Here is a 25,759-nt window from a genome sequence, read left to right on the forward strand (position 1 = left end):
GGGAAAGGGGGAAGGGAAAGGGGGAAGGGAAAGGGAAAGGGAGTGCTTCCAGGTAGGGGAAAAGTTGATATGTGCTAGAGTATTTGAAGTGCTTCAAATAAAGATTAGAAGATTTCTTTCATTTTCCTTATCATCTCAATGCTTGTAATGCAACATAGACTTAACAGGAAGGTTTCCAGTATATTCTCCAGAAAGAGAGGCAAAGATTTAGTATTTCTAAACAGGTTCCAGTGAAGGTGCCTTTATATACCAAAGAGGCAAAAGAGACAAATTCTGTTTTATCCCCCTACCCCATTTTTCCCCCTTTTCCCTGTTACAATGCAATTGTAACGTTTTATTTAGACATACAGTTAGGCAATGTTAATTTAAGCTATTACTTTGTAAATGTATGATTTGGGTGCACTTCTGCTGTCCACTACACTGCATGGACAGAGAGAGGGCTGTGGTGCCACAGGGTATCTCTACCTCTGCCCCATCCGCACCTTGGCCTCAATGCACGTTGTCTTCCCTATAACAAAGCAACAACACTACAAAGGATGCAGTCTTGCAAATATCTTCACTAACCTAAAGCATAATACTAATCACTTCTGCCTCCCAAAGATTTTAAAATACAGAACACAACATTTAGCTCATTAGTTCTATCCTTCCTTACAGTGGGGGACATATCTTTTTCCTTGGGGAAAAAAAGGAGGTTTTCCCCTTGCATTTTTCTGTGCATACAAATTTTCTAGGTGAAGCCGCTAACATTGTGCTTACATATTCAAGCATAATCCAAGCTTTAGCCAAATCTTCTGGCCAAGACACTGTCATACCCAGCAACAGCAACAAGGCTGTGCCATCCAAGCTGTGCCAACATCCAAAGCAGGAAGTAAAGAGTCAGAGAAAAGTCAGAGTGTTGTTTATAAATCCCCAGAAAAGTCAGCATTATTGATTTCCAAAGAAAATACCCCACAAACCAAATGATCATCTCTGTGCAAAGGCAGGAAAAATTAAAGCAGAGCTCTTGTTTCTTTTGCTCAGAAAGTTTCAGACACATTCTCCCTCCAAAGGCAGATTACCAGGAGGTTTAAAGGTATGAACCCATACCCCTTTGCACAAGAAAAGAAAATCCCATATATCACAGTTCCTCACTACAGACAAGCTACTGATCTGATGTGTTGAAATCAATGGGCTTCTCAACCTGGGCTTGTGATCACTACTGGCAGCAAATAAACCATCACCCAGGCTCAGAGAAACACGGTCCTGTGGAAGAAGACATGTTTTCATTGAAAGGTTACAAGCAAAACACAGAATCATTGGGCAATTTACTTGTTACTACAGCAGCAAAGAATTTCTACCTGAAGTGCCTGAAGTTTTATGGCATAAAAGGATTAACATTTCATCTAGAGTTTAATCTAAACTCAATTCTTAGACCCAATGCATTAAAACACCATCTTTAATGGTATGATCAGAAAATAGGCAAATTGGCCTGTTCACAGCAGGGTTACAAGGGGAGTCTCCCTGCTCCTAGCCATGAGTTTTACTGGAGGTGGACCTGCTGCAAAGCTGAGGGTAGCAGCATGCCTCAAGGCAAGGGAGAATTTGCTTTCCTTTTTGTTCTAGGTGGGTGGGAGCTAGGCAAGGTCACCCTCAAAAGGGTTTTGATCAACTGTTTATGTAATGCCGAAGATGGAAAATCTGAGAAAACTGTACAATTCTGAAAGGAAATGTGGAGAATGAATGATCTACATCTCACTACACATTTATATACAATGGTTGTAATCTACTCCTTTCATTTCTGTAGCTATTCCCACATTTCTAATATGGTATACAGCTCATGGCCCAGCAGGCTTAAGGGAACTCATTAAGTCATCCTGAGACTATTAAAGTATTTTACTGGTTCACTAAGTCACACAGAGACTCTTAAAATATTTTAATGGTTCACTAATTGAAAACTGTGGAGTCTGTGTTTCCTCGAAGACTCTGGCTGATATTTCAAATGGAAATCTAATTACTGTGATTCATGGATATTTTCTAACTAAAGCTTGCAAGGCTTTCAGTAATGAGAAAGGCGTTAGTGACATGCAGCTCATATTTAATCTGAAAATCTATCTATTTAAAATAATGTTCAAGAGCACTAGCACAATTATTCTGCCTACAGTTGTCTAACGTAGAGATTTGAGCTATATTTGCCAAAAGAAAGCGTGCTGCACGAAAAGCTGCATACTGCAGAAGAAATGATCTGTTAATCAAAGGACAATTTTCCAATGGCAGGCACACATATGTTGTTGTATAAAAACTGTAGGAATTTTTCATGTAGATCATAATTAGACTTGAAACTTTGGCTGCAAGGAATCACAGGAGAAGACTGGGATATTTGCTCTTCTAAAGGGGAGTTGTAAACTGAATTCAAATGATATGGACTTTTAAGGAACCAAGTCGATTAAGCAATCATACAGTGTGAAACTACAAGGAAGACTACACAGACCTTTTATCTGACCTTCTGCTACACTACTTTTACAAAGGAATATTTAGGCAGTAAAAATTAAAAGATTAAAGGAAAACATCTTTTTTTTTCTCTCAGCATGTTTTCTTTAGCTGTAACAGTACAAGCCTCGAAGACTTGACACTGCCTGATAAATTTAATCAATAAATTATAGTGCTGCTTGTACCGATTTATCACTCTGGCTGGAGATGAAAAATCTCAGAGGGTCATAAAATGAGAAAAATACCAAAAAAGGCAGGGGGACAAGACAACTAATTGTAACTACTTTTAGCCTTTTTTTTTTCTCCTCTTTCTTCTTCAATAAGCTATCAAAAAATTTCCACTTGATAAGATCATAAGACTATTAAGACATGTTCAGGCTCATTTAGTTACACCTGTGAACAGTTTGTACCACATGCAAGGGGATTTTTAACAGTAAAAATGTATCTGAAATGTCAGTAATGACCTGTTAGTACAAGTGCAATCTCTTTTTTTTTCACTGCAGATCTAGACGGGATTTACTCCAGAATATATACATGGAATTTACTTTCTYCTTCCTTCAAAAAACACACACAGATTTTCTGTGATTAATAAGAAATATTTTGGAATACTTGCAGCATTTTGGCATGCCAAGCTGCACAGCAGTTTTTGGAAAGTGTGGCTTTCCAGTGCTGCACTGTAGACAGAATCACTTGAGTTCCTCCATCCTAGCAGTGAGTAAAGACCTTGCCAGACAAGGGCAAGCTGCTTTTCTTTGGAGTTACATGCAAAATATTTACCTGAGTGAAGTGCATTAGCCTCCATTACCCTTCCCTCCCACATCCTTTTTTCCTCCCACAGCTTTCTTGTACAGATTTAAAGAATCAGCACATGTATCCTGCTATTACTCCATAATATTACATGTGACAACTGTCCCAGCTGTTGTCCCAAATCAACTTCCAATGGTAAACTAGCTCTTTTTTCAGCTGTTTTCAATCTAATTAAAGACCAGCCCRCTGTCAGGAGCAGCAGGTATGGTCAGTACACAGGAATGCCCTAGCAGCTGTCTTCCCTCTCGCCGCCAACCTCCATGGCTCAGCTAAAAAGCACTGAAATAGACGGCTAATTCCCTAAGCACTGAATCACTAACAGCTGTAAGCAAAAACACGCATCTGAGAGAACTGCTGCCTTGTGGAGCAGAAGGAATGCTTTGAAAGCCGTATCTCATCCCGTGATGCTCTGATAACAACCTCGGATTTGTTTGTTTTGACTTAGCAGAAATCTCACCCACCGCCAGCTGCTGATGAAGCCCTCCATGAAGGTAAAGTGCATGCAAAGTGCTTCTTTCTGCACAAGACCCAACTCTGAAATAAGTTAAAAGCATGCTAATAGCCATAATTCCRGCAAGGCTCAAGGAAAATCCCATTGCACAGGAGGCTGGAGTGGGAGGTTACACATGGACAGGCAAAGCCTCTGGTTGCATCACAGTGAACGAGGCTGGAGTGAAGCTGAACGGCACCACTAATATATAGACCAAGCTGATGGATTTCACAAGAAAACTGCCAAAAAAACATGAACTGCACAGTTACAGATGAGTGCACAGGGATATAACGCCTCCCATAAAGGAAGGACTAAGAAGAGCATGAGAGCCTGAGTGSATCCCTGAAAGAGTAAGCCTTTGGTGTTTCCTTTCCCTGTGGAGATGAGGAAAGAGAGCTCTGTCACTCCAAGTGCAATTGCTATGTCCAGAAATGAACATATTTTCATCATGAGCACAGGGCAAATTGGATCGTGAGCCTATCCAAATGGCACTTCTCTTCTGCAAAACGGCATTCAGGAGAGAGATGTCCACACTGGCAAAACACAAACCACTGAGCTCCCCCACAGAGCACATTTAGAAGCCAAAGATCTTGCCTAGCACGTGCTGCACTGGCCTGGCTCTGTCACAGCTAGGCACACCAGCAAGTCTCCCAAATCGCACTCTCCTCCCAATTCCACTTTTGCCATGATCACAGCATGGCCCCTTGTCTGGTCTTAGAGTTGTGTAAAGTTACACAGTGAATAGTGTAAAGCAGTGAAGATACACCCTCTTCATAAGCATATTTTTAAATGACATACATTCCTAGGTGCAGGAAAGGGCTGTGGACAGAGGTACAAGCAAATAAACACAACTGACAGATCACTAGTGATTTCCTCTTTCATTACTCTGTTCTTACACCCAAATGATGTGGTGCTCAACATGAGAGAGTTTAGGTCAAGAGAGGCCAGCTTTAAATCATAGGGCAGAGTTGTAAATAAGAGATGTTTAAGTGGTTGCAGGCGGATTTTAGGTTAGACAMTCCTCATGCTGCTACTCTTATGCCTCATGTATTTGAAGCTCTTTGAATACTGATCTGCTTTTGAGACCATTTTTCATTGTAAAATTGAGTATAACTATATCATACACATGTTCCCAAAGAGAAATTTAGTTTCTTGATGTGGTGTTAGTGATGCTGCTTTGTTACCACAAACTTACCTGAATGATTCCTATTTAGAATATATCAAAGAAATCAAGTCTTGGGYAGCTGTAAAAAAATATCAAGCATGTTTTAAGAAAAAATATTCTTAAGGATTTTAAGGATTTTTAAATTGGTGGAGTATGTCATAATTCATTACATCACTATTCTGAATGAAGTCTTTTTCTCTTCAAGGACATGTSTTTTTTCTTCAGAATATCACAGAACGAGAAAACGCTATTCTAAAACTCTGGAATGCATGCTATTAAAAGTGTATCCTTGGAGATATGGGACTCCAAGTCATACACATTCATGGAATTCTGGAAGCAAAGCAGCACAACAACCCAAACACACACACGTAAAGCTGTCAGTGAAAACGTGACAGCCAGATGCATAAGGCTACAGAAAGCATTGGGCASAGCTTCAGCTGTTCAGCTCACATGGCTCGTTACAGGGGATGCTCACTGAAAGCTGCTCAGCAGCTCTCCACGAAGAGCAAAGGCAATAAGGACACAACTGTACAAGTGCTGGTATCACTGAAATAGCTCCAAGCCCATAACTGGTCATGCACAGGYGCATTTAGCAAAGCTCACGTTTAACATGATTATACTGCTGGAGAAAACACTCTTTTCCCTGTAGCTTCCAGGGCAGATCCCTTATCTAATGCTTAAGTGCAGTCGAACATATGCAGCACAAAAACTCCATTAGTGCAAATTTGAGCTGCCAGCCCAAACACCATTATCTCCCACTCTGTTGAAAGACCAATGTTAAACCAAAGGGAGACAGAGAACAAAACATACTCACGGACACTGACACATAAAATGCAGTACAACTATTCCTGGCAGAAGTGTAAAGAAGCTGTCTCAAGTCCTAAAAAGATGTGTCATAGTTATTATGTCTAATGCAACTAATTTATAATACTGCTATGAGCGGGATATGCTAATGGTTAGGTTATGTGCTGGACAGGGCTGAGGGGAAAGCAAAAAAAGAGACTGAAATCCAGCCCTCCAGCATGGCTGCGACTGACCCAAAATAGCCCATTTCATTCAAACAATCCCTGCCTTACGTTCCTGGTGAGTCTATTTGGCTTTATCTGTGACTCTGTTGGGGATTACCACCTTCTACATACAGCATCTTCCTTTATCATAAAGTAACACAGCCCCATTCTCTATAGTGAGATATGGCAAGTTTGTCATAGGGAATGAAGACAGAAATTTGCTTAATGAGTACATAATTATGTGGAGGCTTCTTCTCTGGATATCTTCCAAACCCCCCTGGATGCCACCCTGTGCCACATGCTCTAGGTGTCCCTGCTTGATCTCTACAGGTCCCTTCCAACCTTAACCATTCTATGATTCCGTGTGATTTACAAAGCAAGGCTGTTTACTGAAATAAATGCCTGATCTGGTTAAGCAAAATCCCAAAGTTATTTAATAAAAGCCTACCATACAAAGTTTCACACTCTGCAGTACACTGAAGTCTTTCACCAGTAAAACATAATATATTTTGCTGACTTGTGGTTTGCTAGCAAAACAGTACATTCCTATAGAAACTGGCCATTATGGACCCACAAAGCTGTATTTCTTAAAGCCTGCACATGAACTGCTGCTAAATTTACTTCCAGATGTTCATGGTGGCYGACCCAGAACTAGAGCTTTCAAACTATCTTTAAATACTGCTGCAGTGCTGAATGCAGACCTGTTTTCTAAGTTTTTCAGCAATCAATTGAGCTCAAGGAGACTGATCTTTGTCTTAGATTCCATATCTCAATTTTATTTATATATTTGTTTTTTACATAAATGTCCTGTTCAGAGACRCTGTGAAGGCAAGAAGGCTAAAACAGGAGCATGGCTACACCCTTAAATGCACCACACTCCATTAATATCTTGGTTTATGTGTGCTACAAAATCATTTAAAGCTGGCATAGCCCATTACGGCTCTGCTGCACACACGCAGAATCATCTGCTGCTCATCAGATTTCAGACAGAGGGTTACATAACGCTGCCCTTTTCCTGAGCAACGACTTTGCTGCGTTCCGTGTGAGGATGGTTACCTACAAACAGCCGCTTCACCAAACACGTCGAGTTTGCCCTGGATTTCGCCACCCTCCTTGCACGAAAGCGAGAGCTGGAACCTGGTGCTAAATGTAGCTGGCCAGCTCTCACACCTCAGCCCTGGGAGGATCGACAGATATATACATTAAATATATATTATATACTGAATATATAATCCTAAATATATATTACATATATATTTATACAAACTATATATTATATCCTGAACCAAGCCATGTTTTAACATAGTAGAGGTCTTGCTAAAAATCGCTATCATCCCCATAGACACCAAGTGAGCAGGTGACTAACATAGGGTTCAAAAAGTCACCTCRATGCTGATGCTTAAGCATCCCACCCCTGAATTCAGACCTCTATGGAACATCATGAAACAGAAGTTTACGGGAATACGAGACAGGTACATTACAGCCCAATTTGCAAGTTGTGTCTTAAGCAGAATTTCTGCCCATTTCAATATTATTTCCTTCTGCACATAGACTAAAATGGGCTTTGAAATGTCACTCAGTTATGTGTATCAAAAAGTTAAGGTAAAAAAATAATCAAAAAAAGTCTTCCAATTATAAAGATGATACATTTAAGCACAATGAAAAAAAGCACAGCAACAACAGAAATCACTTTTACTCTTTCATACCAGAATACTAGGGAGAAGTCAAAGACATTAAAAAAAARAAGAAGAAAAAAAAAMCAGAAACTTCCTGGTTTAAGTGGGAATGCAGAGCTGTAAACAAAAGTAAAATTTAGCCTCATATTTCTTATCTATTTCTGGCCCCTCAGAAGATAGTGCCTTTCTTGGCAATTGGGCAAAAAACTTTCAAGTATGGAGTGGAAATTTCTAGGCAGGATTCTAGCTATATTTACAGCAACTTGACAGTTTGGCACAAGCCTACACTTCTGAGAGATTTATAAGATGAAGAGCTAACACTGCAAGTCATGTAGTTCCAGCACGAGATTTTACTGTATATAATCTTCTATTCAAAATTTTATTTAAAATAGTAACAGAAGACTTTRAGTTAATACAAGAAATGGAACAAATCAAGGCTAAATTGCCACTCCCATCCTTATCTTCCTCCACTGTGCTAGTAAATCACTGCATACACTGCCGCTGATCCCAGACTTGCAAATACCAGGGCCTGGTACTGCCAGACAGGCCAGGCTTGTATTAAATGAGAGTGTAAAAGAGCATCTGAGGAAGACTCATTTTGCACATCTGCCTCCTAGATATGAATGAACCATTTTCAACTATACTTAGTCACAATTCTGTGAATGAACTTCCAAAGAGGTTAATACTTTGCATGCCTAATGTCTGCATGAAATGACATACTATGATTTAATCACACACTGCAGGAGAAGGCATTTATAATGGGAATGCTGACAGTACTAAACCTTTCAAAATTCTTGCTATTCAATATATGCTGCATATACATACATATATATGTATATAAAAACTAGATTACATATATTTCTGAAAAAAAAATAGATCCGCAATGACAGAAACTACTGGCCACTAGTATGGTTACAGTCACTCAACAGAAATAAGTTGCAACAACCTAACTAGCGGTCTGTGGGCCAAAAATTTTAGGCTGTTGCTGATCTAAATCAGTGATCTAATTTTCCTGTTCCTTGACACACCTGAGCATGGAGGTGGACAACATCTTGCACAACCCTGTCCGCAGGTTTTGCTCCCAGCCTCTCATGGACACTTGGACTTGAGTCAATACCACTACCATGTGGCTTCCTATTTTTCACAGAAAGGAAGCACTGCTTCCAAGAGAAGCAACTTCAGGAGGCACAATGTTAGCAGGCAGAGAGGGGAAAGCAGAGACAGCTACCAAATTACAACTACTGCCTTCCAAAACACAGGGGAACCCATGTAGCTTTAAATAATCAAAGGGAAGGGCAAAAACATATTTTAATAGGAAATCGTGATTTCCTCACAACAAAGTTAGTGCTCTGGGGACATTCTCAACTGTAGTGATCAATCTGAAAATTAATGATTAAGGTGGCTTACTTTGGGAAAAAAAATAAAACATTATCAACTAAGTGAGAAGTGCACTGACAAAACTGAAGTGGGTAGTTTTGAGCGGCGCACTGTTGAAGGGTATTTACCTCCTTGCTTGAGTGCTCACTTCATCACTCCTGACTCAGGCTGCAGAATTTTAAAACTTTTCAGGCACTTAGTGCTCTTTGTTATTGTGTGAACACAACATTCACTTTATGAATGACAAACTGGTCAGAACACAACCCCCAATTAATGATTGTACTCCRCAGTTATGCCCATGCTGCATCTGGCTTCACCACATCCCAGATTTGGCCCCAGTGATTCCATCAGCCACRGGCGTCCCAGCTGAGAGCTGGCGCGGGCTGCTGCGCGTGGGACTGCCGGGGTGCAGGGACTGGGTTTTGTTCTCCTTTTGGGCTGCAGTCAGCCACAGGCAGCGCTGACACGTGAGTGTCTATCGTTTTCCTGCCGAACTGCAGGCACTGTGAAACGGGCAAGGGCTTTAGTCAAGCGCAGCTTAAAGACACTGCTCATGTGGTCTGTCCCTCTTTAAGAACTGTGTCGCCTGGCAGTGCTAGTTAGTTCCCTGCTCTGCAGAAGCAGTCCCTGGCAGGCTAGAACCCAACCCAATGTAAGCAGCCCCCTCACACACACGCGCGCACAAAACAAAAACAAACCGCAGCGCTGCAGAGGCTCCCGGGCTGCGTTTCGTCCAGGCAGCGGGTAAGCTTGCAAGGAATGTCTTGCACGGGAGCTTTCGATGTTCCCCCGGTGCTGCCTTTCCCGGCGGGAAGAGGGAGCATCCGCCGCTCGAGGGGTCCCCCCGCGGCTCCCGGGGCGCCCCGCACCCGCTCACCTTCGCCGTTGAGGGTCCAGGGCAGGTGCCCGTAGTGCCACTCGTAGCCGCAGGCGCTCTCCTCGAAGGCGCACGATCCGGCCGAGAGCCAGGCGGCCCCGGCGAGCCGCAGCGCTGCGAGCACAGAGCGAGCACAGGCGGTCAGCGCGGCGCCCCGCGCGCCTCCGCGCCGCCAACGCCGCCAACGCCGCCAACGCCGCTTACCGTGCGCTGCGAGCAGGCAGAGCCGCAGCATGACCACCCGCCGCGCCACCGACCCACGGAGCGACCCACGGAGCGGCGCGTGGGCGCGCGGGGGGCGCGGCCGGGGCGGCGGCGCTGGGCGCGACGGGACGGGACGCGACGGGACGGGACGGGGATCCCGCTCCGGGGGTCCCGCTCCGGGGGTCCCGCTCCGGGGGTCCCGGTGCCGCGACCCGCTGCGGGCAGCGCCGCCTCCTGCAGGTTGCTCGCGCTCCGGGTCTCTGCAAGGATGGAGGCGCCAGCGCCCCGCTCCAGGGATCAGCCCCCTCAGGAGGAGGAGAGAAAAAAAAAAAGTCTTTTTTTTTTTTTTTTTTTTTTTTAATAATGAAGTCATTTCCCTATATTTCAGCTGTCGCCTGTTGCCTCTCCGCCTGTCACTGCTCTACTGRTCTCTGCAGAGAAAGAGCCTGGCACCACTTTCCTCCTTCCCCCATTGGGTATTATTTAAACATATTGCTGAGATGCCCCTCACACAATGCACACACACCCTATATCCACAGAGCAGGCAGCTGCCACCACCAGGACCAGTCTTCATACCCCTCTTTGCCCCAGCCCCATAGAGCTGCCCCTAGCCCCATCTGTCACCTCTGAGTGGCCTCCAAGTAGCCACCAGTGCCCCAGGCTGGTGTCACCTGCGCACTCGGTGGATTGTCCCCTACGCCCTCCTTTGGGTCACCCCTGTCCTGGTGCCCCTTGACTGCTCCTTCACTCATCCAGTTGTGCTTGCTGCAGCACAGAGGTTTCCTGGTGAAATGCTTGGGAAAGCTGGACTGCCCTAAGGATTGCTTGGCCTAACTTCACCTCCAAGCTAACTCACCTCATCCAGGCATTTGGGTCATCATCTAAATTAATCAGGTAAAATGAGAACAGCTGACTTCCTGAAAGCAGCCCTCAAAATTATAGAAGCAACCTGGAAGATTTTGTAACCCTTTCCTTTGTGGATTAAGACCACTTCCTGACAGTCTGAGAGCTGTAGTGGAAATAAGCATTGATCTAAGGAGAGCTTCATTTCACCAAAGCCCACTTTAACCCATACCCACCAAACTCTCTCACAGACTTTTCTCACAGTCTATATTAAGACTTACACCTCAGGGATGTATTTTATAGGCGTTCTTATTATCAGCACATTAGCTTCTGTAGCAGATTTTTTCATAAGGGAGGCACTAAGAATAGTCCAGAGCCCCTATATAATTTTTTCTTAAACCACTGTAAAAATCTGTATTGTTTATGATATGGCCTACTGAGGCTGTTTCAGTTATTTGCCATTATTTTTCATAATTTTGGCAAGTTTGGGCATTCATCACAAGCTTTCAGAGGTTTCCAGCAATGTTATTTGAAACACATAGAAAGATTTTTTGCAATTAAGTTTTTAAATTCCTGCATAACTGTAATATACTTAACATTAACCCTAACATACTTAACATTGCCATTGCTTAATCTCATGAAGACCTACCTTTTCTCCTTACTTTACACAGTAAATGAGTTTACGTTGCAGTGTTGATATCCCCAGTGATATCTCACATTTTGCACCATGGCCCTCACACATCTCACATTTTGTCTGAGATTTTTGGATGACAGACTTTATTGTGGTGCTTTTTTACTTATTTTTCGTGTCCCTTTAGCATATACATAATGTGCCTCTTAACTGCAGAGTGAACACACTCTGGAGTGTGTGTTCAATTTGAAGATTTACCTTTTAGTGAACATGTTTGCTGACTTTGAGGACTGTGACAGTGAATGAGTTATGGCACATTAGCAGCAAGCATAATGATGCTCAAGAGCATTTGGTATTCCTCATGCATAAACAACAGGTCCTTAATTTCAGCCTTTCCATTGTAGGAAGACTGCAGTAGTATCTGCTCTGGAGATATCCATAGGAAATTTAATTTTGAACTTGCTAAGTTTTAGTGCTATTCATTTTGCTAAATCACTATAAGATTAGCATCCCTTGTTCATTAGCAGGTTTTGCACCACAGCATTCCCAGTTTTCTTGCTCAGCTAGCTAGATCACACAAGATTTCCTGCATTATTCTCTGTCCTAGAAAACCTTTGTCTCCTTTCCTGTCCTTCAGGGACTGTTTTGCTGGCAGTGACCTGAATCCCACTATGATTTACCTGCACTCCTGGTGGTATTAACCTGGTTCTATAATACATAATTACATAAATTATGTACAGAAAATACATAATACCTAAGCTCTATAATACAAATTTACATTTGTACAGAAAATACAGAATTCTGTATTTTTTGTTTGGCTTTTGCCTAGAGGCCAAAGATGAACCTAAACATCTTTGGACTCTCTAGTCATACTCCTCTACTAGCATCTCAGATCCAAACACCACGTATGCAGACCTTAGCACCCACAATAAAAATCAGGAAGTTATTGTAATATTTTCCATAGGAACTCCCTCATCAGCCACAAGCCACATGTAGCCCAAGGAAGTGGTGTGTCCAGAAACAGTTTCTGTATGTCCACATGCATATTCTCTGCTTTTCCTAAGGACAACGGCCAGACCTCTGTGGACACATCAAGCAAAGAAAATAGTTGGCAAACGTATCTGGCACAGGCTCCTTCCAAAGTGTTTCTTCTCTAGGTAGTGGAAAAACATTCCACTTTTAGAAATACGCCTTACTCAGGTCTTAAAAAAAAAAAAAAAAAAAAAAGTGGTCTTGACCAGCACATGTACCCTTATTTTTGGTTGGCTTTTTTTTTTTCAGCTTGACCTTTATATTTTCAGACTTGCATGGTAGTTGATCTCAGGATAGTTTTCACCAGTTTCTGGTCATGATCTGGTGCCATTTCAGTGATTTGACTAATCCCAAAATGCAAAACTGACCATTCAGTCATAGGTCGGTCATAAACTCTATGGTGTTTTGACTTCTTTAGCATTGTTGATTTAAAAATACATAATTCATTTTTATACAGTGCAGTACATCACAATTTATGCAGTACTTCAGAACCAGTTTTTCTTCACAAGTAGGGTTACCTTTTCCCTTCCCTTCTTTTCCCTTCTCTTCTTTTCCCTTCCCTCTTTTCCCTTCCCTTTCCTTCCCTTCCCTTCTTTTCCCTTCCCTCTTTTCCTTTCCTTTTCTCACAGGGCTCTATTTTTCATAAATAAGTTAAGCATTTTTATCTATGTTTTCAGGGAACACCCTCTTTCCTATAGCTTCCATTTGCTTCTATCTCTAGCCCTTAATTAAGTTTGTCCCTGATAGTTCAAAGATCCTAGCTGAATGCAAAAAAATCTATATGGTTCCCTGCCTTCTGTCCTCTGTGAATTAGATCTTTTGTCCAAGACAGAAGTTCGAACAGAGAGAGCCCTGAAGCCGCTGTCCTTTTCAGTTGCCTTCACAGATTATGAAATAGTGTCTCTGTAGTGCCTTCGTCCAAATTTTGCAGCTCTCCCTGTATCTGCAGGATGGCCTCCTCCACCACTGCAGCAAAGCCCCCACACAAATATGCAAAGGAAAAGAGATCATGGATGTAAAAATGAACAAAGCAAAATGAAATATACTCCTGTTTTTCCAAATGGCTAGCAAAATTCTTCTAATTTTTTCTTCAGAAAAAGTCTAGATTTAAGATTTGTCTGGAGTACTACAAAAAAAAGGCTGCTTGCTCAGAAAATATGCAAATATGCAAAATAAACTCAGTCGAGCAATGATTGCTTTCTTTTTTTGACAGAAGCACCATATTTTGTGATTTTTTTTTTTTTTAGGTCTTGACTGTGTTGTGTCTGCCCGCTGTACAAAGGTCACGTAGCACTCGAGGTGTCTGAAGCCAGAAAAACAGAAAACGCRACATGCCATCTGTCGTTATGTTGCATTACAGCATAATGGCAAGATCTAAAGAACTGTTCTGAGTAATACATATGAAACTCCAGAGTTGAATAAAGCAAGAGAATCAAAGGGAAATAGCCTGATTTTTCCCTAAATTTATTTTGTTTTACAGTCTTTTTCCTTTGTCTTTTTCCAATGCTGTTGCTGCAGGTTTAGCACAATATTAATTAGTCAGTTGAGACCAGATGTGTCGTCTTCTGTGTCATGACAGCTGTGAATGCTGCCCTGATGATCAGCTCCCTTCCTTTGGCCATGACACATATCTTTTTCCATCCCTTCACGAGCTCTTCTCTCCCTGTCACTTAAGCTGTTTGTCTCCACTTTCAATGTTTTTCACAGCTGTTTTCTGCTCTAACTGGCTTCACCTCAGCATTGACATCAGCTTTGAGCTTCTCACATATAAGAACCTCTTCACAATCATCCACAAGATTACTTATTTTTCTTCAAATTCCTCTTAAAAGTTTCTTTTTCCATTTTCTTTTGTGAGGCCTATAATAGATTCATGACAACAAGATGGAAATTGGTGTGGTGAAACCAATGCAAGTTAGGCARGATTTCTTCATTACATTTGCTGCCTGCCTGGCTGTTTTTATCTACTGTTTCTTTTCTTAGGAAAAAAAAAAAACTACTTGGGGAGAGGCAAGGTTTACTTTCTGTGCTCCAAGTTTAATAAAGATAGTAGTCTTTGAGTAAGGTCGTAGTTGCTATGGTAAGACAAACAGTAAGAAAAAAAAAAAAAACAAAGAAATCATGATCACCCCATTTGTTATGTTGCAAATACTGAAATAAGGTATTATTTGTTGGTTTGCTCCATAGACAGAGGGTATTTGCCAGATCTGACTTGTGAGATACAAAAATGCTTAAAACACAGACTTCCACATTAGAAGTATTCTGTAGGGTCTTCTGTAAAACGACTTTAAACAGGAAGATTTATCTTGTCAAAGCCATATACACTTATGATTTAGGATTCTTTCTTGGTCCAAACTCTCATAGCTATAATCTTCAGAGACCAGAATGATCTCATTTCAGGTCATATCTGCCGTGAAGAATTTCTGACAGCTGGATGACTAATACCTCTAGCTAATCTGTTAAAATAAATGGATTTAATCTTGTTTCGAAGAGCCACGAACTCAAGCAAAATAAATGGTTCTTCAGGCACCTCTTTTAGCCAAAACCTCTGAAGTTATATGTGACTTCCTCCCATGAATTAATGGCATTACCGAGGGAGCTAGATAGCCAAAACACCTTAGCAGCTTTGAAAAACATCTACTTGCTTTATACACACATATAGAAATATTGAGCACAGCATGTTATACTCTAGACAGTAATGCTGAAGTGTTCATGGTGTGAATAGGCAGCTAGCATTGGTGACTCACCAATATATGTGGCTCAAAAGAGACCAGCTGAAAACAACTCTTGCCCTCARTTGCTTCCCCACCTGCCTCCCAGATGGTGCAGCTCCTGGGCCACCAAAGTGTGCAGCTGAATCAGTTCAAAATGTTGCTAAACAGGGAGCTCCAGGCTGCTGAAATCTATCGGAAGCCAGGAAGCCGCAGGAGATGTGTGAAACGGTACAGCTGTGTGCAGGAGGGMTGTTTGGAGGGCAAGTGGAAAAGGTGAGCAAAAGTGGAAAAGGGGGTTGAAAGTTGCAAAGGGAAATAYAATAGAAGTAGAATTAGTGAAAAACTTTGAGAAAATATTTACTATAAAGAGCAAGGATTAGGATTCATGTTTTTTTTTTTAAGTTTAGCTTAGATTATTTTAGAGGAATRATAAGAGGAGGATAGAGAATTCCTGAAGGCCTAGGTAAGCCAAATTGTGGTAGATAAAATGTATCAAAACTTAAGAAAGGGACTTGATGGAGGTAAAACTACATTAAAAAAATCCTGAAACAGGTTTAAAAYCTCAGAGTGGCCCTCCCTTAGACTCCTTCTTCCAAGAAATACACAGAACATGGCAGACCAATTTCCATAATGATGAATTATTTAAAAGTATTTTTCACTTTATTAGCTCAGACTTCCTGAAGTCCTGTCCCACTCTTTTTCTGCTGCTAAATTAATTAGATTGCCTTTTTCATATCATGGGTAAATGTATATGATACCTGATCATACATATATTAACCAGACTAAGCAACAGTGGTGGGGGCAGGGAATGTCAGAAGTGTCATTAATCATTATATATAGATTGCTGGGGTTTTTTGTTAGTTTGTTTTGTTTTCAGTCCAAAAGCATTCTAAAAATGGCAGAGCTTAATTCCATAGGCACTGCTGCTGCCCATTTTAACTGACCGGAAAAAAGAGCATGTTACACTTTTGCTTTTGGCCTTTTAAGACTGGGAATGCAGAAATCCAGGATAAGGCAGCAGGCCAATTATATCTCTTGTTAAGTGTTCTTATTAATTGAACTCACTTTAAGGACATACTTGATTCACAAGCCCTGATTTGCCTTGCATTAATTTGTCTCTTTTTGTATTTTCAGATTAGCAGTAACATCACAGAAATAGAAGGGTGATGACTAAATCCTGAGCTTTCCTTCCTTATTCTCTGGAGTCCTGGCTACAGATATTCTCCTCTCCAGTGTTTGTTTTGAAATCTTGGAAAATATACTTAAAAAAAAAAAATCTTGTTGCATGCCCAGGCACATCCAAACTTTCCACTTATTCTCGGACATTGGACACTGGCACTGTTCTGAGTTGAAAAAAGACACCAGGGCTGGACAAGGGGAAGGAAGTCTTGCAGCACAGTTCAGTGTTTATATTTCTGTCTCCTTGTACTCATGTGTTAACAATATTACAAATGTATTTTATCTTTTAATATTAATATAATTGTGTATGGCACTTTACAAGTAAATTTAGGCAGAAAGCCTGACATCGATTTTATTTTATATTTATTTTCAGTACAAGAAATAGGAACAGTCTGAGCTGAGGTCATCTAATCAGGTTATGTGACCACAATTAAACTGTGTAAGTTTGTGCTATTACACCCACAGATCCTGTCTTTTGCCCATTCTCCCCAATGCTTGGCAGTGCTAGCTGATTCTCATCTTCTCCGTGAACCAGTTTTGCAGCTGCTTTCTGGAAGTATTTCATGATCTATGAATATTTCCACCGTTTTCCATTGGGCTTCTGACAGAGTAAAGTACAGGTCAGCCTGCATCTAGGCCTGCCTTTCCTAGCACGTGGCTGCATCGCATCTCGGAGCCATGTGGTCATCTTTGGTTCAGTTCTGGTCACTGGGTGCTGCAGCTGTTGCTCCCAGGGACTTGATCCCAATTAGAGCTGGAAACGGAGAGCAAAGCTCCAAGCTGTGCTTCTCTGCAGAGATGCTGCTCTGCAAAGATGTCATAAAGCAAATGAGGACCTCTGCTTCTGTTGATGATGAGAGAGATGATATGTAACGGGGAAAGAAACTAGATCGAAGTATACATAATTACCTCTCCTGAGGTAAATATTTACCCACCATCCTGTTTTTTTCTGAGGATTTTAATTCATGAGAGAAAACCAAGGAATGGCTGGGTGGAAGGTAACCAGTGATTTTTGTACCGTTTTGAGGGTGTCAGGATGGCAGGGACACTCCATAGATCCTACTGTGTATTTTTTTTTCCCACCTCCCTTCCCCCCTTCTGACTGCTGCCCCGTGGCACTGTCAGCAATGGACTGCCACAGCTGAGTGAAGTGTTGGGGAAAGTTCCTACCACTGCAGCCTAAAGCATCTGCCACGTGCCCACATCAGACACATCTGTATCCTTCTGCAGACACATCTGTATCCTTCTGGGAGTGTTCCAGAGAGGTAAGCGTTCTCCGTGCTCCTAGACTGCTTCTGCACACTCCTTTGGAAGGTTTTGCTCTGAGCAGTGTGCAATGGTTTAGGACTAACCAAGCTTGTGTCTGGCACCTTGTCCCACTGTGTTGTGCCTCACTTCAGCATGTTTACTCTTCCATGTGCTGAACTTGCCTGTGCTGATTGACAGTCCTAAAAAATTTAAATGGAGAACATGGATCTCTGCTACTTCTTCTTTCTTTCTCACTAAAGATGATGATCCTTGCTGTGAAGAAGGGCACAGGTGTTTGCTAGAGGAGTTTGCAACTGCTAGTCTGTCATTTGTAGGCAAACACTGCTGGGGTCTATGGGGACTATGGAGAGAAAAAGTTAATCYACACCACATTTTTTCCAGATTAAAATGACCTAACTGATCAATCTTTAAAAAAATACAAAAAGTAAAAACACTTCTCAAAATTGTGTAATGTGCTGGCTGTTAATAAAAGTTCGGCATGAACTCACAGCTCACTAATGTTGGCTCTTTCTTTGTATGTGACAGAGAAAGGACTCCAGGACTCTCAAATTAAAATTACCAGTCTAGTCTATTTATTCATTTATTTTTTTCTTCCTCTCTCTAACAAGTTTTCCAGACCTTATTTAATTCACTGTGAAGAAGAGCCAGCTGCTGGAAAGAAACAGGCTCTGGCTGCACATCACCATGTCATGAAGAGGAGGAAAGCAAACTGTCAAAAMTGAATGACATCTGCATGTGAAGTGATCCAATGACGTATCCTAACGGTCTATGTCTTTTCTTTTAAAAACTCTATTGGCACCAGCAAATTGMATCTTTCTCTCTGGAAAAATACTCAGAAACTGGGGAAATAACTAGCATTTTAAAAAGCTCAGTTTTACAAGTAATTAATGGTTTATAAGAGCTGTAACGTTTGACTTTAATTGAGTGTGTGTGCGTTTTGTTTTAACCAGATGGTTAGAAAATGATTGGACTATAATGTATGTAAACATTGGCTGCAAGCCTTGTTAATGGCCTGCTATCCAGGTGTTGATCTGTGGAAGGTGAGACTCTTGAATATTACTTTCCGGTGCCAACTGTAGCCTTTCCCTAGTCAATGCTGAGGAGCCTGGAGAGTGCCAGCTACACTCACAACAAAGAAGAAATATTTATACTCATCTGAGATGGCAATCTGAGTTGTTTTGAAAACTCCATATTCAAAGAAGTTTTAGTTCTTGGACATAACCACAGGATAACATGAAAAATAATCACTTCACCAGGTGTTCACTTTAATAGATTCAAACCCAAACTTCATGAGTCTTGATTCAAAAAAACATGTGTTCCAGATCACCCTTTCCTTGAGGCCAAGCAAGAAATACTATCACCCTGCTCTACACCTGGCTTCTCCATAAGCACCGTGGAATTTGGAAACGACCTTCTGTGACACACCTTTGTGGTTAGAAAAGTTGATTATGCTGTTTCAAAAGTTATTGGGACATACAGTGGAAAACCTACTATAAAAAAAACTACAGAATATTCCAACTCCTTTGGAGTAAAAAACAAGGAAAACATTTACATCACAATACCTTTTGGCAAACTTGTTATATACTATTTTTTTGTTGTTATTTGCATGGGGCAGCATGTGGCCACTGCTAGTCGAAGGCCATGAGCCCTGTCTTCCAGGGGCTGGGGGGCAGAACACGTCCAGGGCAGGCACTGTGGTCCACTATTTACCTAGACAGGAATTGCAGGAATGGGCAGTACTATGGGATTTTCAAGGAGAATACAGGGCTGCAGTGAACAGCTGGAGAATCACCATAAATCAGGCTCCTAAAACTGTCCTTCTGGTACCTGGATATGGTACCGTATCCATCTAGCTCAGGGAGAGTTTCTGTTCAATAGGATCTTTGCAGTTGGTACATAAATGTACACATTTTTAAAATGGCTTTGATTTAAGACAAATGATCAAAAGTAATAAGTTTTCTTAAATGCAAATTGATTTAAAGAACAGTTTGAAATCACAGAGAAGCAGAAACTCTCAAGTAACAGAAACTCTCAAGTAATCACAGTCCCTCCTTTTTTATGATTCAGGATTTTAGCAGGTCTTCCAAGTTTTCATCTCTTTCTGCATCTAGCCTTGGCTAGAGTCAGAAACAACAGTAAAAATCTGTATACAAAAAAGTTTTATTCAATCATTCAGCAAGCTTTTATGTGAGTCTTCTGTTTTGCATTCTCCAAGTGTGTATCTTCCAATAGCGATAATTTAGCCAAAATTTCCAAAAGTGATATTTTAGTTACTTTAAAGCTCACATATGTTACTGAATGGTATTTTGGATCTTCACAGATTCGCAGAGTGGTTGAGTTTGGAAGGGACCTCTAGAGATCACTTAGTCCAGCCCCCTGCTCCAGCAGGSACACCCAGAGCACGGGGCACAGGGCGGCATCCAGGCGGGYTGGGAAGATCTCCAGACAAGGAGACTCCACAGCCTCCCTGGGCAGCCTGTGCCAGGGCTCTGGCACCCTCACAGCAAAGAAGTTCCTCCTTGCACTTAAGAACACTARTAAGTGTTTCAATTAAACTTGTAAACTTGTAAGGCCATGTACAGATTAAAACAGAAAAGAACCTTTGCAGCTGTAAATWAAGATGTGCATTTAAATAGATGTAAATTCAGATGCAGGGTTTATCTGAAAAAATGGTATTAATTTCAGTATATATGTCCTTTTTTTCAATTAAAATGGGGATTTAAAGTACAATGAAACAAAACATGCTTGAGTAGCCAACCATACAGGGGGTGACAGTGTAACAATAGCAAGTAGATGGTAAAATCTTCCCATGAAGACAGAATTCCAGCAAAGTAATGATCCTTTGAAAGAACTAGGATAAGACTGGGTTTAGAATGGGAGAGTGGAGTGATGATGATCATCACCCACTTTGAGTTGGAAGGGTTTGACATTTGCTCTACTGGAGCACAGCATTAAGGTTAGAGTTAAGGATATGTGAGTCTTCAGAGCTGCAACAACGCCCAAGTCCTGCTCAGCTCACAACTAGATGAAGACTGGCTCTGGAGCTGAAACTCATCTCATTTTTTGACATGGGAAGATTTATCAAGTATACTGCAGAAGGGCATGGTTGGGATYGGGAGAAATTAAACCCCTTAGAGCTGAAGTTTCAGCAACACCTGGCTCAACCCACAACTGAAATGACAGCAGGGCTCACAACAGCTCAACGCAAACCTGGAATCAAGAAATGGTCTTATGTCCAATGCGAGGAAAGTTGGGTTGCAAAGGCAGGAATTAGGTTAGGCAGCTGTGTGCCACCAGCTGATCCTTGAAGYCATTTTAATTGATTAAAATAACCTATTTTTTCCATTATACAACACTTGAGTGCAGATATATATTGTAGTTTTGAAAATAGAACTTTTTTTTTTGTTTAGTTTTCTTTAAACAATATTCAACGGCCTTTATCCCCTTTGGATGTCGCAGAATGAATCAGATGAGGGATCAAGTATTTTGTTACATTCCAGAAAGAACAAAACTTGGTGGACAGTATTCCCACTGTATCCAATGTTACGCTGCAGGTATAAACAAAAATAAACTTCCCTATTARCAAGTAAATAAAATAATTATTTACAAGTGAGTAACTTTTATTTGTACAAATGAGTGAATTATAAAGCCACTGACAAATGCAGATATTTCTTCCTAGGGATAAAGTCTTTTATTGATTCTGTCTCTGTAACTATCTGTATTTCAAGCTTTTTTGAGATATCAGCTACAGAAGAAATAGGGGAATGCAAGAGCTACTTCATAATCCAGAGGAGTGTATAATGAAAAAAATGAGGGTTGCCATGGTAGAAGKTATTTGTGTATAAATAAATGCCCTGCGGTCAGTTTCTCCCTCAGATGACAGTGCTCTGCAGCCCTTGGAAGGAAAAAAAGAGAAGGCCAAATAAAATGAGATGTGCAGAGATAAAAGAAGGTTAATGAAGCTGAATGAAAAAAAATGAGAAGCAAAATTAAAGGGAGGTGGTAGGGGTAGAGACAAAGAAGTGGAGAGAGAAGAACAGGAAGATTCGTTCAGTATTCTATAAACTTAATACATAAAAATTTAGGGCTGTACGGCATAGATCAGTACTTTCCATACATTTTCACTTTTTCACAAGCATTGGCATTGGGGTAACGAAGCTCCCTGGGAGAGGAAAAGTAACAGCCCAAGACACCACAGAAGTTCTGCAGGGGAGAGTTGCCGTGCTTAAGAGAAGCTGCTGGGACTGCTTCAGCTGTGCCAGGAGGTTTTCTGTCTCCTGAAGCACCAAAGATTTCACAGGTGCTACTTTGGTTCTGCCCTTGGGCTTTGGAGTCCTAGAATGTGAAGTTTCTGCACTCACCTATCTGCCAGCCTAGGATTTTGTGTGTCTTAAGGTCACAGAGTAATAAATCTCCTGACGGGCTGTCAGCTCCTGCCTTGGTCACATCTCTCTGTTTGACATCATTGGCACCATCTTTTCTGCCCCAACATACTGAACAGAGCAGGGGCATATACTAAAAAATGAAAGACAGGTTTGTAGTAACAGCAGTTGTAGTTGCAAAATCAGCAATAACTGAATGAGAAAAAAAAATAAAGAGAAGGTAGCTGAAATACATAGCACTTTTGTCCAAAGGGATATGGCTGAAGTTTTATAAATTCATATCCAAATGAAGAACACTTTCTCTGACTGTAGTTTTTTTCTTCTAGTGTATTTCTATAACCATACAGACAAGTATTGCCACAAGCCTCCCCTCCACAGCTGTTCATGCTAAATGCTGTAATTTCAAAAGATCTCCTAAAACAGAGAGAAATGATTGTAACACATCACTCCCTTTAATTACTGGTCATAACATGTTACTTACCTAATGTTTAAGATACACATTGTTTCTATGTATCTAATCTATCTGAAGGTCTACTTATTTTACTGGGATAATTGGATGTTTATTTAAATGGTGTTTTTTCATCCATGAATGTTTTTCACAAAGATTTTTTAAGACAGCAATTATTGCAATGGTATTAGAAAGGAGATTGCTGGAGAAAGAAAGGACAAGAATGAAGAGGCAGCTATTCAGTGTCAAGAACAATCCACTTTTCTCCGAAAAAAAAAAGACATGTTAATGAACGCAGATGGTTTGTTGAAACATTTCAAGCCTTTTTTTTTGGGTTTCACTCTCTAATTTTATACTCCTCTCTAGTTCTTCCCAAATTACCATGTTGTTGATGTGAGAAAAGTGAGGCTTCTCAACCTTAAACATTAAGCCTAAGGTAAGTGAGTACCTTAGTAAGTGAGGGTCCGAACAATGGATGTAAAAGCCTAAAACCTTAGACAAAGAAGACTTCCTGTGTGTTCCAATCTTCGAAAATCAAATTCCATGAGATCCACTGCATTCTGGTTGTTTCTCATCCAGTTTCCAGTCAAAAATCCCTGCCCATGCAGAAAATCAGCAAGGGCAGAAGTGTATTCCTCAGGTTAAAGGAGTGACTCCATGGGAAGTGCCTCGGGGCAGCTGTCAGGCTTGCCTGCTCCCTGTGGCAGAAGGAATGACTGAGTCACCCCGGCCAGAAAAAGGCAACTGTCCCACACCCAGAGGGTAAAATCTAGAAGATTCAGAGGCACTTCTTCCTTATTTTTTGAAGCTAGTAAGCAGATGAGGCTGTTTTTTCTAAACATGCTCACTTGGACAGAAGCAGAAAAGCCAAAATTACATCCCTTCTCGCGCCTGTGGTTTGCACTGTCAGCTGCTTTGATTTGTCTCTGGGTATGCACACTGGGCATCTGTCACCAGGCCAAAGTGGTCAGATGTGCAAGGAGTGGTCTTTGCACCGAGTACAGCAGTTCTCTTTCCCTTCTGTGGTAAACAAAACAAATTCTAGTTGTCAACAGAGTGAAAGCTCTGTGAGTTCCCTGCAATTGTGTGGAGACAAAAGCAGTGAATAATGACGACATAGATGGCAARGTCTAAAGGGGAAAATGACTAATAATTAAAGACCCTTGGTATGAGAGTACCAAATTTGTGTGCTTATGCAGACTAATTCATAGGAGTATTTACAAWGCACTGGTGTTTCTCTTCAAATGGTGTTATGCTCTGATTAGCAATATTTCGTTGCTTAGTTCTAGCATCATGGCAAGACAGTACCTTTAACTAGCAAACTGCCAAATTCTCAGTTTCCATTAGTTTCTAGACATCAGTTGCCTGATCTTCTTATAGGACACACTGAGTCTCATTAAACTTTCTGACTCCTTTGTGCAAACCCTTACAGGAAGCCTCGGCAGCTACCAGTGATGGTGCCAGTCATCTCACTGATATGACAGCTCACTCCCTCTATCAAATCACCTTCCAGAAAGCACGGAAGTCACGGACTGCAAGGGCCATAGAAACCGGGTTAGGTTCGAGTCACACTGCAAGGGACAGGAGGCAGTGCTGTTGGTGTCTGTACTGTAATACGCACCCCAGACAAAAGAAGGGAAAGCCACTTTGCTGATTATCAGCATTAAATTAATTCCTCTCATTCCAGATGCTGTCCCACCACACAGAAACTCTTCTCTGTTCTCTTGCATGTCTTCTCTCTATATATTGTTGCTGTGCCTGCAGAGAGACTTGATCAGTCACAGGCGGGGGCAATGCACTTTATAGTACTTTAAATCAGGCTTCTTAGACTTTCTCAGCAGAGATTAAGAAGGCAGAATGGGAGAACATGCTAGGAAAGCTCACTAGAGAAAAATCAGCATAACTTGGTATGTCAGTCATTGCACACACAGAATATTTCCATTGACACACAGACACACAGAATATGAAGGAAAGGTGAATTTTTCTTGGCAAAATCTATCTTTCAATAAGCACAAATCTGCAGGTCAAGCATTTGGTGTAATTGCAAAAACATTTAGACACAGTGTACAATACTACTCTCCTTCCTACTTTGGTGATTGCCAAACTAGGATGTTCCAACTCCTGAAAGACAATTTTGAGCCACTGAGACATATAGTATTTGGGAGTCCGAGTACATTTCAGCCTGTCCTTCCTTCCTTTTCTCGCTTTATATAGAGAAAAGAAATAATTTTTGAATGGGAGAGAGAAATTAAAATCACAGAGGAGTCACAGAATTGCTCAGGCTGACTGGGACCTCAAAAAAGTCTCTGCTCCATAGAAGGTCATCTCAGATCAGATTGCTCAGGGATCTATGATCCTTCGACTTAAAAACCTTCAAGGATGGAGATGGYGCAACCTGGGTCCTAACTGTGAGGTTATCCTCAAGGATGAAATTGTGAAAATGTATTCTCTTTGCTCAGTTGAATGCTGCTTTTACTTCTTATTTATTCATTTATTTTTTTTATTATTTATAGCTATTGCCACTAATTCAGTAATTCCATCACAGGGACTGGGGGCCGCTGCAGGGTGCTCTGTTGCCATCTCCGCTCCCAGCGACCTAGCCTTGATCCCACAGCCCCTCCTCACATTGATGGGCTCCTGTGCTCCGTCTTGGYTGATCTCTGATGGCCTCTACTCTAGTTTGTTGATCCTTCCTGCACTGGAGGTCCAAAACTTGGCTGCAGTATTCTGCATGTGGGCTGAGGGTGATGAGTAAAAAGCACTGCACCCTGGCAGGTGGAGTCTGTCCTCACTTYCAGTGATTAGTAAGACTAGGGATCAAACAGGAAATCCCTGTTCAACATTTTGGGTTGGGGTCAAAAGAGAGGATTTGAACTTCARCCTGTCATGACTGGGTTACTGTGTACAGAAAGGATGTGGGCAGTTCCTCCTCTTCTGTTTTGCTAACCCAGCTTTCTATTTCTGCTTTTCCTGTGCTTATATTAAAAATATCCCAGAGTGAAGATAATAAACTTGCATTAAGTAATTATTTCATTCTTTTTTTTWAAAAAAATGGTTCCAGATCAAATGAAAAATAAATTCTTTTTTTGCCTTTTTTTTTTTGTGCTAGGAATATAGAATCAAGAAAAGAAACATCCCATGGTATTTGAACTTGCCAGTTCTGTGGGAAAAAAATAAGGTGATTAGARGCCCTGC

General features: G+C 41.3%; 1 protein-coding gene and 1 long non-coding RNA gene across 3 annotated transcripts in view; one reads left to right on the plus strand and one right to left on the minus strand.

The window, feature by feature from the left end:
- The window catches only part of MAMDC2 (MAM domain containing 2), a 51,231-nt gene extending 41,110 nt beyond the window's left edge, over nucleotides 1-10,121 (minus strand). For both annotated transcript variants that reach the window (XM_026035833.1, XM_026035834.1), the window contains exons 1-2: nucleotides 10,070-10,121; nucleotides 9,866-9,979 (exon numbers count right to left, since the gene is read on the minus strand). In XM_026035833.1, the coding sequence (XP_025891618.1) occupies nucleotides 9,866-9,979; nucleotides 10,070-10,100 (145 nt within the window). In that variant the 5' untranslated portion in view covers nucleotides 10,101-10,121. The remainder of the gene's footprint in view (nucleotides 1-9,865; nucleotides 9,980-10,069) is intronic.
- Nucleotides 10,122-15,438: 5,317 nt separating this feature from the next.
- LOC112944402 lies at nucleotides 15,439-18,844 on the plus strand. The gene is made up of 4 exons (XR_003248763.1): nucleotides 15,439-15,559; nucleotides 16,421-16,904; nucleotides 17,591-17,730; nucleotides 18,343-18,844. It is a non-coding gene; the product is annotated as an uncharacterized LOC112944402 (long non-coding RNA).
- Nucleotides 18,845-25,759: the final 6,915 nt, after the last annotated feature.

This window comes from Nothoprocta perdicaria, unplaced genomic scaffold (genome assembly GCF_003342845.1).
Source record: "Nothoprocta perdicaria isolate Ctin4 unplaced genomic scaffold, notPer1 scaffold_168, whole genome shotgun sequence".
NCBI lineage: Eukaryota > Metazoa > Chordata > Aves > Tinamiformes > Tinamidae > Nothoprocta > Nothoprocta perdicaria.